The sequence below is a fragment of the Lithobates pipiens genome, unplaced genomic scaffold (genome assembly GCF_037356315.1).
Source record: "Lithobates pipiens isolate NorthernLeopardFrog02 unplaced genomic scaffold, aLitPip1_a1.2 Scaffold_18, whole genome shotgun sequence".
Taxonomy (NCBI): Eukaryota; Metazoa; Chordata; class Amphibia; order Anura; family Ranidae; genus Lithobates; species Lithobates pipiens.
In genome coordinates, this window is record NW_027507758.1 from 300,245,906 (window position 1) to 300,261,174 (window position 15,269).

Sequence of the window (15,269 nt, forward strand, 5' to 3'; positions counted from 1 at the left end):
TACTTCCACCGGCCCGGATGTGACGTCATAACATCACGCCCAGGCCTCCGAGAGTCAGAGATTGCCGGGGAACATCTGTTGCTGGGAAGTCTCTATGGCTAACTTCTGCTGGTGGTGGATTCCTTCCCTGGTTCACCGATCGTACAGGGAGAAGCACCGGAGGACAGGCAGTTCTTACTGCCTGTAAGAACGATCAAGTGGCTGAACAGCCGCTATGATTATTCTTATGGTGAAGAGAATTGCCGGCAGAAAAGATTGATATCTAAATGATGCCTGTAGCTGCAGGCATCATTCAGATATCACCACTGAAACCCCACGACATCATATGAAGGCCAGTGGTCAGCAAGTGGTTAAGTTGAAGATCATTCTTGAAATTGTATTCTAGCCCAAAAGATACTAGCATTGAAATGCTAATTACAAAAAATAAAAAAAAGTTTTTACCATGAAAATTCTATAAAAAAAATGCTATAAAGGACAAAAGTAGGAAAATATGTGATTTATTGCAAACCAGGCTAAATAGTTGGTTTGAGTGGATATATGGTGGCTATGCAAACTGTAACCATACAAAACCTCTGCAAGAAAATTACACAGCAAACGCATCACTGCTATAATGCTTTTTCAAGTTTACTGATAAGTATTATGCAGTCATGGCAAAAATTGCAATTCTAAAATGATGGCTTTTTAGAACCAGGGAGTACCTTGACCCTTTTGGAAAACAGTAGTCAAATGGTTTTATGCTTTGGCAATACTGATCCCTGTAGCAAAGCAAGACATACTGCAAGTGTTCTTGCTAAATTCTCTAAAACTGATTAATTGGGATCTCAGGAGAGGAGAGGGATATGAAACCAAGATAACAATGGCTGAACAAGTCAAACTCCAGCAGCTTATCAGTGCCTTGTATTAAAAAATAAATAAATAAAAGAAGAACAAAAGAAAAAACAAGTCTTTAAATGCCAAAATTATATGTTTTTATTTTTTTTTTCAATCAAGTAATTCCTTTAAAACCTCACAATTTCCATGATTGACAGATATAAAAAAGATACTAGGCATGAAATGAAAATATAAAAAAATACATGATATGCAGAAAGGCATTCAGTGCTTCAGTCCACTGAGAAGACAGTAAACAGGTATAATGACCCATAACTTCAATTGATTTTTTTCCCCATTTTTTTTGTTAAAGAATACATACAATTCAAGCAATGTGGGTTTATAATGTTGTAAACTTATTTTAATAACCATGAAAAATAAAGTATTCTAAGCTACGAAGTGTTAAACTATATAAAAGACTTGGTACATAAAAAAAGAAATAAGTCAGTGTACTTTGGTCTCTATTGTGGTTTTTATACTTTGTTATTTAAAATGCCCAATAGCAATGAATGCTGGCTTCAGAATGCTTTGGCTCACCAAAACATTTCTGCTAAAATAGGGGCAAATTCAGGAGAGATAGTCGCTACAATTACATTAAAGCATGGAGCAGGCTGGGTACACAGGACTATATTTCTATTACTGGCCTCAGTAGCAGACCCATCCTACTGGCTGTATAAAAAGATTAAGGAATGGATTCTTATGAGAATATAACTTTCTAATACTTAGAGCCTAATATGCTATATATAAAGAAGGAAAAAAGTTACAACTCAACTCTGTTGACTCTGAAGACCAGCCTCCTGCGGGCTCATAACCACTATGACGGACAATGTCATCTACCACTTGAGGTACATCTCCCAAAGTTCTGTGTAAATGCCTAGGCAAAAACTCTCTATGCAGTGCCACAGGCAGCAACCTCAGGAGTCTATGTAGTCTGCAATTCAATTACCTCTGCAACTGGGTCCACAAAGGACTCCAGTTCCTTTGAGTGGTGCAATTTGGTATTAAAAGAAACCTGTCAAAATAGAAAAAAAATGGTAGTGGTTATTGCCAACATATATGATGATGTAAGCTCCAAGGCTGTTATCCTTATCCTTCAATACCTGGTTAAACACTAACCAGGTAAATGTGCGTTTTGACACTTTGCTGGCTATATGCCAGCCCCTGAACTTGCGCCTGCATTAGCAACACCCATATTTCTATCCTGACAGGTTCTTTTTAAGGAAAAAGCAAATTGCACAAAAACGTCAGAAAACGGTCTAGTAAGCCAACAGAGCGATCTCATTTTTTTTAACTTAATACATAGTGCAGTATACACTAATATGAAAGAAAAAAAAAAAAAACTGATGAAAAAAATTACTAATATCTCACTGTTTAATGGCCTTTGTTTATTTAAACAAATGACTACATGGAGAAACCTCTTGCTAATGTGGTTTAATGTTGCCAAGCGGGTTTTGTGCTACTACAAATTAGTTGCAGATGACACATGTAGGTTCAGCTTTTGGTATATCCAAAAGTCAGTTTATCCTATTTTTTTTTTCTTTTTACAAACCTCATTATTGAAAGATCTACATACAGAACCCAGCTGTAGAGATTTCCCCAACGCTGATCCATCTTATAAAAGGGTTCCTTTGACATATATAACTTTGATAAACATTTCTTACAGGAGATAAATTAATTTAAATTACCTTTAAGACTTACTGAGATTCGTTATTTATCTTAATAAAAGAATGCTATTTGCTGCATAAAAATATAGAACACTATCTAAATAAAAAAATACAATGGTGTTATTAGTTATACAATTTGGATAAAAGTCTCAAAAGTATTATGGGAATGGAAACCGAAATGTTACCAAATGTCACACTGTAGTGATAAATGTCCATAGTACAGCATCCCAGCAGAGACTGACAAATAAAAAGAGCATCAGAGTACTCCAAAATTAACACACTGAAAGTCCCTCTGCCAACCACAAGCAAAGCCGTGGCTGAAAGTTTAAAAGTACATGTGTACAATGACAATACAACTGGAGACTATTAATGACATAATGTCAAAGTAAAAATGCAACCACACTGGCCAATCTGTTTAATTAGATGCAAAATCTGCATTAATCGCTAGCATAAAACTTGCAGACACCCTTACTATATTTCATTTCAGTTGCTACTAACATAGCCTCTTGACAAATTTGCCATTGGAAGCTCCTAGCATTGACTGCAGTAAAGACAACCGGTCATCAAGCTAAATAGATTTCTGATGGAGGCTGCCATTGTTTAAACCATGAGCTGTATGATTATAATAGAGAAGCCACTGTTCAGAAACAACGTGAATGCCTTGAAATTAATATGCATCTTGTCAGGTCTAAAGCTGGCTATTAGGGATGAGCTTGGGTGTGTTTGATCCCAGTCTGAACCCCTGTACTGGTTCAGGTCTGTACTGGGCCAATCATCTGTGGCCAGGGCATTCCCCACTCTACTGGCACATGTATACAAAAGGCATGTGTACGTACAGCTGTGGGACGGGTGACAGGGGAACACCTTAGCCACAGATTATTGTCCCAGTACAGTGATAGATTCTTGGCGGGCTCACACACTCAAGTTCATCCCTACTGGACATACACTAGCAGAATTTTGGATTTTCAGAATCTTCATTTGATTCTCTAATGGTTAGCATGGTCAAATCAACAGTCATTTTTGACTGTAGCGATGAGTAGCTTTGAAGAAACAGGATGGAAACAGTTCTTGAATTAATGGAAATCTAGTGTTGTTTTTGTTTGGGAAAAATTGTACATATTATAATACCTGTTTAATATGTCTCGGATTCAATTCAAATAGCAGGTCTGGATGATACTTAGTGAAGACTGTGAACTGAGCCGTCAGCAGTCTTTGTTTGTTCAGTTCTCAGTCTTGGAAGCGGCGAGGCTCAGATGCAGCATCGGATTGATGCTGCATCCACCTAGGTGAAAAGTAAAGTGGATGTAAACCTAATTCATTAAATATGAGCTGGGCACATAGATCTGCAGTGTTTTTTTTTTATCTGTCTTCAAAGCCCTATGCTCCCCAACCTTGTCAGCACCGTTCTTCTGTTATCAGCCTGATAACTTTTTACAAGCTCACCGAGATGGGAGCCTGCAGTGTGTCGGCGGAAGTTGATATAAATAGATTAGCACAAAGCTAACCTAGTCAAAGGAACGCTCTGCATGTGTGGGGAGGGGGGTGTGTGCCTTTCCTCCAATCAGCTGTCTCGCAGTTCTCACAGTGTATAGCAAGTATCCACACCTACAGGGAAACTAGCAAGAGAGAATTCTAACAGCACATGCACTTTCTAAACAGTATATAAAGCTGAAGACAGAAGATATATATGTGTATAAAACTTATGTAGGGAGATTTGTTTCATCTCTGTGTATCATATGAGGCTTTTCACTTCACTGGGTATATGTGAGAGTTTACTCCACTTTAAAGAGGTATTCCAGCCGCAATTTTTTTTTAAAAAGTCAGCAGCTACAAAACACCGTAGCTGCTGACTTTTAATAAGGGCACTTACCTGTCCAGCGAGCCCGCGGTGTCGGCCCCCGAGGCCGATACGTCCATCGGATAGGGTGCCGGCGCTGCCATCTTAATGAAGAAGTGCAGCGGAATAGGAAGAGGCAGATTAGAAAGACTGCCGAGCAACAGGGGTTTCTGGTAAGTAAAGAAACATTTTTTTTTACAATGTTTTTTTTTTATATTTTTTCGAGAATGTTAAAGTTACTTTTTATTTTAGGGTGGCCTTCCGCTTTAAGGCATTTAAAAAAATAAATAAAATACTTCTCTTTTAAATCAGTTGACACAATGATGGCAAGAACGCCCTGAAGAACAATGTTTATATGGACATTCGATTGAAAATCTAACCGTGTATGCCCAGCTTAAGCTACATTGGCGATTTTTGGTAGCTCAATCATCCAAGACTAGCGATTTATTATAACAGATAGGAAAAAAGGACTTCTAAAGTATAAGCTATAGAAAGGGTATTCAGTAGCAATTAACTGCAACCTTGGGTGATCATGTGCTATTAGCTACTGCTACATGCTAGTCCTGAAACTCACATAATAGGAGACTTATTTGTTCTGATAGTGACTGATTGCTACTCTTAGCAATTGCCACATACATGCTTGTAAGTCACATAATAGGGAGCCATTTGTTCTGTTATCGATTGGTCACTAAATGTGAAACTAATCACAGTAGATTTTAGTAGCAAGACTGGGTTACTAAAAATGCCTGTGTGGCTCAGGCCTTAGACAATGGCAGCTTGCAACAGACAGATATTTAGCTTAATGATAGCCTTCATTATGAACCCCCCCCAGAAACAGGGCAACAGATGTGATTTTCACTGTACTGGGTGCTGCATATCCAGGATCAGTTGCTGAATTAAGTTTGACAGGTTTGGGCCATATTTAATGTATACCTCGCACAGCACCTTTATTGTATGTATGTATGTAATAGTAATAATTCCAGTATAGTAGTGATTCCAGGAAATACAAGGAAGGTAGTAAAGCATTGTAAATGCATTCTACCTTATTATTCGAAAATTCCTTCCATCACAAATTAATGCCAAGGGATCCAAAGGCCCTTATTTATTTATTTTTTTTACAAATTATGAATCCTTTAAAAAAAATATGTCTGACCACTGGTGACTTATCTTACAGTTATCTATGTAGCTCACTGTAATTGCATTCATTACAATGAATCATGGATTTATAAAAAAATAAAATGTACCATTTTATATGACAGTTACCAATACGACTGGAGCAGCATAGAATATGCTATGTGGTTATATGAGGTAGCCTTTTGCTGTAAACAGAATTAAAAACAAAAAAACAAAAATATAATGTATGTAAGCATTGTGAAAACAACCAAAGTAGTAACATCACAAATATTCACATACAGTAAATAATAACCTTTTACAGTTAACACATGAAATAAAAATACATATACAAATACGTGATTATCAGAATCGTGGGTTGATATGAAATGTGAGAGGTAGTTACTAACACCAGTACATAACACTTAATATATTAGATATAAATGTCTACATCTATTTGGTTTGCTCTGATATAGCAGGTCTGTAGACGATTCAGTAATGGGAAACAAACATTACATGGTATATTCCCTGAGCTAAGTTCTTAATCCTGAGTATGTTCTGAAATTAGTGATAAAATTTTCATACAAAAATAAAACCTAGTTTTAACCTAGGCTTGGTATGTGCTCACTGTAGTTCAGACTGAGATGATGTACATATGCTGATGGCAGAATGAGGATCAGTAGCAACCCAACCCCTTCCTGTCCAGTAAATCTCAGTTCAAAACACTGTATGTAAACAGGGAATGCCCATTTTTCAAATTCCACAATCCTCCTATTGGCAGAAGGTGAGGAGACTTTGGTTTCAAATGTTCAGTGACATCACATGATTTCTTATTCAATTCATACAGTTGCTGCATAACCCACAGAGCCAGAGCATCAGGACATTTCTGAGTGCATTTAACAGCACCTGCCTTAGGTTAGGCAACGCCCCTTTGATTCGTCTACATAACTTAAATAAGACATTTTTTCCTTACTTAAGGCAAGGAAGTACTCCATTATTTCATCACATTCAATATCGTCAAAAGTTAAAACTTTGCATTAGACCATGCTGATAAAAATCAGCACAACCATTGAGAAAACACAGTCATGGAATTCAAGTGTAATGACTCGATATGTGCCTGGTGGATTAAATAATTAGGAGCAGCAGCAATTCTGTGTTAATACTGCAAATTCAACTTGTTCAGCTCACCTAAAAAGGAGTTTTGTACTTTGAAACGGTTTTCATTTCAGAGCAAGGCAAAACATTTTGCCATGGTACCTTCCATATGAGCCAAGAGACTTCAAGATGATCAACATTGCAAATAAGCCAATCTTTGATGGTTGGTTCTACCATTTGCCAGACACAATCAAATCATCAGCAGCAGTATACACATCCAAAAAAGATATTCCTCACCATAGAACTGATGTGTATCATGTGGGGATAGGGGAGTACAAGTGAAGATCCAAACAATCCATACAATTAGTCCACACATAAAAGCAAAAATACCACATTTCAAATTCCATGTTTTGGAATTATTTTCCACAAAATCTAAAAATCTCTTGCAGGTTTGGAAAAGTAACAAAGCCAACGATATCTGATGTGAAATAATTAAATCTTAAATGTGTTTAAGCACAATTGTCTAAAAAGTTTACAGTGGGGTTTATTTACTGAAGGAAAATCCACTTTGCACTAGAAGTGCACTCGCTGTAGATCTGAGGGAGACATGTAAAGAAAATAAAAAAATAGCATTTTTGCTTGTACACGATTGGATGATAAAATCAGCAGAGATTCCCCACATTTCAGATCTTCAACTCAGATCTAAAGCGACTGCACTTCCATGTGCACTTGAAGGGCACTTGTAGTGCAAAATGGATTTGTCTTTAGTATATCAACCCCAATGTGTGTCTTTCCATATGGACACCTGGCTTTGTCAGCTTAGGCTCAACCCTTTCAACTCAAAGAGCTCAAATTTGTAGAAATCCAAGAAGACAATTGTTTGGCCCCAGTTTTCTTGTGCAAGAGAAAATAAGTTAGGTGGTTTATCAGATAACTTACATTACATGACAGTAATAATGTTTGATTTATAACACACACAGTAGCACACAGATCAGTGATAGGCAGTTACAGTGACCTTTACATATCCGCTCCTAGATTTTGTTTATATATGAAATTATTCTGAATTTATAAAAAAAGAAAAAGTCAACATCAGCACAGAGGTTTTTAAATAATTTAAGTGCTGCTTTTCCCCACAACTTAGCTAAAAGAAAAATTAGATTTAATGGTGCAATGTAGACGTTCCTATTGTCTTCAGGTGTATCATTTTTGTATTGTAGGATGCAGTAGGCCAATGCCCAACTTGGAGGTCACATCAATAGAGCATGTTCCTCAGTTCCTGGCACACCAGATACCCAAAAATATTTTGCATAACACCTGCTCTTAAAGGTATTAGGCTTATTTCTTATTTGCCAAGTTCATGTTAAATTAGACTACATTTTTTTAACGAGGCAGGTGACCCAAACCTGATGAATTAAAAGGCAGATCAGCCACCATATTCTGGCATGTTTTATAGTCAACATGTTAAAAGTGTGTAAATAACAAAGAAAACCTGAATCTGTGTGCTACTGCAGATGGGACCCTAGTAACGAAGATAGGGGCTTTGTTAATGTATTTTACTACTGCATTCTTTACCCCATACAGTATCACTCAGTATATTAAACAATGCATTTATCCTAAATTTCATGAATATTCACTGTATATTCAGAATTCTCCCACCTGAACAGTGTTATTTGAGAATACCTAAAGCAATGAAGGAAAATCGGCCTTGACAATGGATTAAAAAACAATAAAAAAAAAAAAAAAAAACTGAAAAGCAACAACTGGGATATGTTAATACAATATATAGGTGAGAGGTCACTGAGCCTAAATAGTAAAAACACATGGAAAGTACAATACTAATTTAACGGTGGGAGAAAATAAAATAAATAGCAGGAGTGTTTGGAAATAATGAGTATTGCTTCATTCTCTGATGAATGCTAAGAATGCAGTTTGTTTTGACTATACACACGCATACATATATATATATATATACTCATTTTATGAAAAATTATAAGGAGTATACATTAAAAAAAAAAAAAAATGCTCACAGACACACACACACAAATGAGGTAAGAGAATAACACCCTGCATGTTCAGTTTGCTTGAAGTGATTTGTCTTTTGTAGATTTAATTCACAGTTCCTAAACAGTAGTTAAAATTCCAGATATGTTGCGAAAAATGAAATGATTTCCCCTGTACTTGTATGAGGTAGAACTTCCAAGAGAAGGTCAGTTTAAGGGAGACACCAAGACAATGCTAAGTTTTTTTCCTTTTTTGAACAGAAGGCCCCTTCCTGCTTTGTTCTTCAGGCGATGTAGACATCTTACTTAAGGAAGCTTCTTGCGGTGACCTGCTTGAATGTTCTGAGAGCTCCGATCTTCCCTCCTGAGAATATGATGGAGATGAATAGCCAAAAGCACCTCCTCCTTCTCTCTGAAAAGCAGAAGTGGAAGGCTGCAGTTCTGCTTCATATCTTCCCTGAGAGGCTGCTGGATGCTGTGGAACCATCTTGTGAGGGCAGTTAGCTACCATGTGCATTATGCTTTGACAGTAATGGCACTTTTTTGGCTGTGGAGGTAGATTGCACTCTTTAGCATGATGATCAAGGCCACCACAGTTGTAGCATCTAAAAAAAAACAAAAAACAAAAAATAGACACTTTAGAAAAAAAACAAAAAAAAATCTTGCATTTCTTTTGAAACAATAAAACAAAACAAACAAACAAAAACTTGGGTTTTGCATGCGCAAAAAGATTCACGCAAGCCAACCTAAAATATACAGTTGTTACGCTGATTCCACATACAAGTGATTATAGTAAGCACATAAAATGGAGCCTACTCTATATACCAGAAAAACTAAAATGGTATGTAAAGGCACATTTTTCATATTTGAAAAATAATGGTCTGTGTTGGGGAGATATCATTTAACAAGAATTGTAAAGTCGTCTAATAGCACACACAGTCAATAATGTCCACTGCACTGATCCAATTTGTCAATGTATATGTACATTGTTACATTAGGAAATAGTGGGCAACGTCTCGACAATTCTGTCCACTGCATGCAGAGACTATAGAAAAGAACATCACAAATAGAATACATTTCAAACTTCTTTTGCAAATAGATTATAATATACTAAAGATAAAAATCCTCTAAAATTTTAAAAATAAAATAGGATTCAGAATAAATGCAAAGCCCCAGCAATAGGTAAAATACCTCTCAGAAGATGCAAAAAACAATGCTTTTCTTGGTAATACCCTAATGGCAGTAAATTACAATTCATCCATGCTAAATGTAAAGGCTGCGTTTTCCATCTACATTATCCCAAAAATCACCATAAGGGGGCAGCATTTACATTTAATTCTCTAGGCAGCCTAACCATACAACACTCTAGTTACAATCTCCCCAAGCATATTCTTCTTTTACATCGGGCATTCGCTAACTGTATATATTATGTGCTCATATTAGCAGCCTACCACTCTGGGGAAAATTTTAAAGCCTTCTTTATTCTGTATTCTACACTGTGTAATAATGTGCTCGTAAAATTTCCTGGTGCATTTTTTTTTTTTTTTTAAATCATCATGACATTACTATTAGGCTATAAATTTATAATTTCTGGCAAAATTCCAGAAAAAAAAACACATAGAATTCTGTCAATTTGTTGCAAATCTCACTTAAAGTATATTAATATTTTCTGAGACATGAAAGAAGAACATTTTAAGTGGCTATAAATTACATTATTTCAACATGCACTTTTCAGTTTAAACAATATATATATATTACACATATACACAAACATATATACATATATATATATATATATCTATATACACACACACACACACACACACTAGATTTGCTTTAAAAAAAAGTTATATATATATATATATATATATATAAAAATTATTTAAAGGAAACAGGCAAACGCTAATAAAATATTTCCTACACAAGCCATTCTACTAAGAAATTTTCCCTAAAATAAGCTTCCCTGCTTCAAGCTTTTAATAAATGTCAAAAAATATATGAATTCTCTTTGTTGCCATCACAGCAGAAGTGCTTTCTACAGGAAGGATGCTCTTGCCAATTTAATTGGCTAACTGTCTCCCAGAAAGCTACTCAGTTTGAGTTAAAATTTTAGGTACCCTAATGCCTGGCACACATGATGAGATTATCAGACGAATGATCGTCCATTATTTTGCATGCTAATCTCAGATGAAACCTGAAGAGTTTACTAAAGTCACGAAAATTCTCATAAAAATTTGGAAGTGATAATATGTTGTAGTGTATTTGTATTGCATTTTCAAATGACAACTGTACCGATTAAACGAAAATCGAACGATCTGGTATCTGGTATCAAATGAGAAAAATGTTCGTGCATGTCGTGCAAAAATGTTCGGCTCTCGAAAAGCTCTGTACTAAACATCATATTATTGTACGATCGATCCAAAATCTGTATTTTTTGTACGATTTTCTGATTGTGTGTACGGGGCTTCATACACAAAAAAACATAACACTCTGGAATTAGCTTTTCTGCAATGAAATGTTCAGCTCAGACTTAGGAGTTGTGTGCATCTTTGGAAACACTTTTTTTTGTTAATACTGAACCGATCATGTAATTACAGAAAAAAATAAAAATAAATTGTGTGTATTTATCTATATATATATATATATATATATATATATATATATATATATATATATATATTACATTTACACACACACACACACACACACACACACACACACACACACAATCTCCCACTCGTAATACTGATGTTGAACAAAGTGAAAGTATGCATATGCAGTTAAATGGTCTGTTACAACATCTACAGAAACATTCTTTGTAACGTATACAGCCAATTCTAATAAAAACAGTGCTATTAAATTGATCAGACTGGTTATAAAATTTTGATGGTGATCTAGTTAATTTTTTTATACAATTATATTAATTTCTAAATTATGTAGAGGATGTTGAGAGAGAATATATGTATGTGGAGAAATAGACACGTTTACCTTGCCTATACCATGAGCCTATCCTGAAGAATTATAAAAATACATTAAACATTTTTATAAAAAGAGAACACAAATTAAGACTTATAAAAAAATTAAAAAAACCTACTCTGGAAATTTCAACAACCTGAAATCTACATCTCTAAGCCTAAAAAGAGTTAAATAAACTCTGCAATGGTGCTGCCTGTAATTATTGGCAAATCAATTTAATCAGCCACTATGGTATGCACTGTGTTATCCGATTCAGTGAACCATTTCAGTCACCAAATGGTCAAAAGAACGTGCAGCCAAGCTCACCACTTCAATCAAGAACATACCTTTTGGCAGATTTATCACCACAATTGTATTTGGGCTCAGGGATGTTTAGGTTATTGCTTCTAGGTTTCATTGTAGGCACTGTTTAGAGCACAGAGAAAAAAAATTCTAATTGCTACACAATGTAATCTTCCGGATTCCTAACCCCCATCACATTTGCTTCCCTGCTGATGCAATGCCTTAGATGCTATCTGCTCCTGTTTATGAGTGGCAGCCAAGGGTGTGGGGGAGGCATTTAGTCCATCCCTTTCAGCATTTCTTTGCTTTGTGTCAATCACTCTTACCAGCTGCACAACTCACACCATTTCTGAGAAGTTTTCCTTCTCTTACTGGGGTTTTAAGCAAAATGGCAACCATTCTTGCCAATAGAGGTGCATCGAATGGAAATTGTGGTACCAAAACCAAAAATGCAGGATGCACTTGGCCAAAAACTGAAACCGAAAATGACAGTTTTTAAAAAATGTTTATATTTTATATAGAATTGTTTTATATTTGACTTTTTAAATTAATATCATCAATTTAAATGAATATGGATTGATCGTCAGCATTATTGGCACCTTTAGAGCAAGAAAAGCTCAAGAAAAATGCATCCCTTTAAATTATATGTATATCTTCACACTGGTCCGTTGCGATTCCATTGTGGCATTAAAAATCCTGCTTGCTGCATTTTTGCTCAGTTAAAAAAATGCACAAATAAAAAACACACCTCCCAGTTCAAATGCATTGAAAACGCAGCAAGAACGCATCATTAATGCACTTGTGTTGTTTTTGATGAGGTTTTTGAGTCACATGACCTAGGAAAAACCTTATAAGCACAGCATTGTAAAATCGGCCCAAAATCGCTGCAAAATTGCCACGAATTTGCAGTAAAATTGGCATGAAACTCTACTTGCCAACCAGACCACTCTGCAAAACGTTCTATATGTACCTTTCCTATACATTTTGCACCACTTAAGCTGAAACAAAGTGACACTGAACTTTGGTTTAAAAAAAAAAAAAATTGAATTCAAGTAACACTCAGTCTCCTGCAATTTTTTTTTTTTTTGATGCTGTGATCTGACTTCCTGTTAGAGAGTGACTACATTCAATTTCCATGGTCCCACTATATCTAAGAATGTAGTTATCCTCTATTGCGCACTTCTGAGATGGACTATGGTATATGAGTTTTGTAATGTGCCTAGAGCAGCACACATGACCACAACTAACCTGCAATAGTTGTTCCAAACATAATGGGGGGGGGGGGGGGGGGGGGTTAAAATCAGAGATTCATGAGCTCACAGAGGATGCAAAATAGTAAGAAACTATTTCATGAAAATTACATTACAGGGCCAATAAGTAGTGGGTGTATATGGATTATTTTTGGACAATAAGGATATTGTTTAGTGTTACTTTAATATGAAAGTTTTCATCCTCTTGACTAATTTATTGAATTTGTTAAAAAAGGTAGCTGGGGTGCGTTATACGAGGCACATTACTGAAAAGTCCAAACCTAACATACCAAAGGTATACAGACACTCTGACCAACCGTTCACTGAAATAATACATTATGAATGTTTATGGACATATATTACTTAAATAGGATTCAAATAAATGACTCGTCCATTTTCCTGTTTAATGTACAACTTTTCAAATGCTAGCAAAAAATAAAAATACAGGCTCTTTATCTGCATTTTGAAACGGAAGGAAACTGCAAAAAGAACCTCTGATACACCATTTATCAATTGTACCAGCAACAAGAATGTCATTCATCCAGATGCAAAATAATATTCTTTTTTTTTTTTTTTTTTTTAAATAACCAGCAGGGAAAAGTTCTAATCTGACATGTTTTGTGCTAGGCACATCTCTTCTTTCTCACTTGATGGGAATGAGCTGAGCCAGCACCTGAGATGTGAGTGTGGAGCCTGATCTTGCCAGGAGCGGCATGTGAAATATTTGATACTTGTAAAACAGTTATTGACTAAGATTTCCCTGCAATTTAACCACTTCAATACAGGGCACTTAAACACCTTCCTGCCCAGACCAATTTTGAGCTTTCAGCGCTGTCGCACTTTGAATGACAATTGCGCGGTCATGCTACAGTGTACCCAAATGAAATTTTTATCATTTTTTTCCCACAAATAGAGCTTTCTTTTGGTGGTATTTGATCACCTCTACGGTTTTTATTTTTTGCGCTACAAATAAAAAAATACCGAAAATTTTGAAAAAAAAAATGTTTTTTTTTGTTTCAGTTTCAAAACTTTGTAAATAAGTACGTTTTCTCTTTCACTGATGGGCACTGATGGGGCTACACTGATGGGCACTGATAAGGTGGCACTGATGGGCACCAATGAAGTGGCACTGATAGGCGGCACTGATGGGCAACACGGATGGGCGACACGGACGGACACTGATAGGTGGCACAAATTGGCACTGATAGCTGGCACGGATGGGCATGGATAGGCGGCACAGGTGGGCATGGATAGGCGGCACAGGTGGGCATGGATAGGCGGCACAGGTGGGCATGGATAGGCGGCACAGGTGGGCACTCATAGGCGGCACAGGTGGGCACTCATAGGCGGCACAGGTGGGCACTCATAGGCGGCATCGGTCTTATAGTAATGGATGCCAATCAGTGCCAAACAATAATGCATGCCAATCAGTGATGCCCATTGTGGGCACTGATTGGCATCCATTATGGGCACTGATTGGCACCCATTGTGCTGACTGGCATCCCTGGTGGTCTAGGGAGGATTATGGGTTTTATTACCTTTTCCCTGGTGGTCTAGTGGTGTCCCTGGTGGTCCAGTGTGGGCATCCTCGGGGGGGCTGTGCTGATAATCGATCAGCACAGACCCCCCCTGTCAGAGGAGCAGCCGATCGGCTCTCCTCTACTCGCGTCTGACAGACGCGAGTGAGGGAAAGCCGGTCACCGGCTCTTCCCATTTACACTGTGATCAGCCGTGATTGGACACGGCTGATCACATGGTAAAGAGTCTCCGTCGGAGACTCTTTACCGAGATCGTAGTTGCCGGGTGTCAGACTGACACCCCGCAACAACGATCGCCGCGATCATAATCCTAATCACGTCATATGACGTCCGGTTAGGATTATGAAACCACTTTGCCACCGTCAATTCCCTATAGGGCGGGCGGCAAGTGGTTAAAAAGACATGCACCAGGAAAATGTATCTATTTGATGCATCCCCAGACTCAATTTGATCACCCTCACTTAAAACTGAGCAACTCGAGATTGGTTTATGAACTCTAATCCTTATGCCTTGTACACACGGTCGGAAATTCCGACGGAAACGGTCCAATCAGATTATGTTGTCGGGAAATCCAATCGTGTGTGGGCTCTAACTGACTTTTCCTGTCAGAAATTCAGACGGAAAAAGTTTGAGAGCTGGATTTAACTGGA

General features: G+C 37.0%; 1 protein-coding gene across 2 annotated transcripts in view; it reads right to left on the minus strand.

Annotated features, from left to right (window-relative positions):
* Nucleotides 1–945: 945 nt before the first annotated feature.
* LIN28B (lin-28 RNA binding posttranscriptional regulator B) overlaps nt 946–15,269 on the minus strand; it is a 97,595-nt gene continuing 83,271 nt past the window's right edge. For both annotated transcript variants that reach the window (XM_077487186.1, XM_077487187.1), the window contains one exon: nt 946–9,178. In XM_077487186.1, coding sequence (XP_077343312.1) covers nt 8,809–9,178 — 370 coding nt within the window. In that variant the 3' untranslated portion in view covers nt 946–8,808. The remainder of the gene's footprint in view (nt 9,179–15,269) is intronic.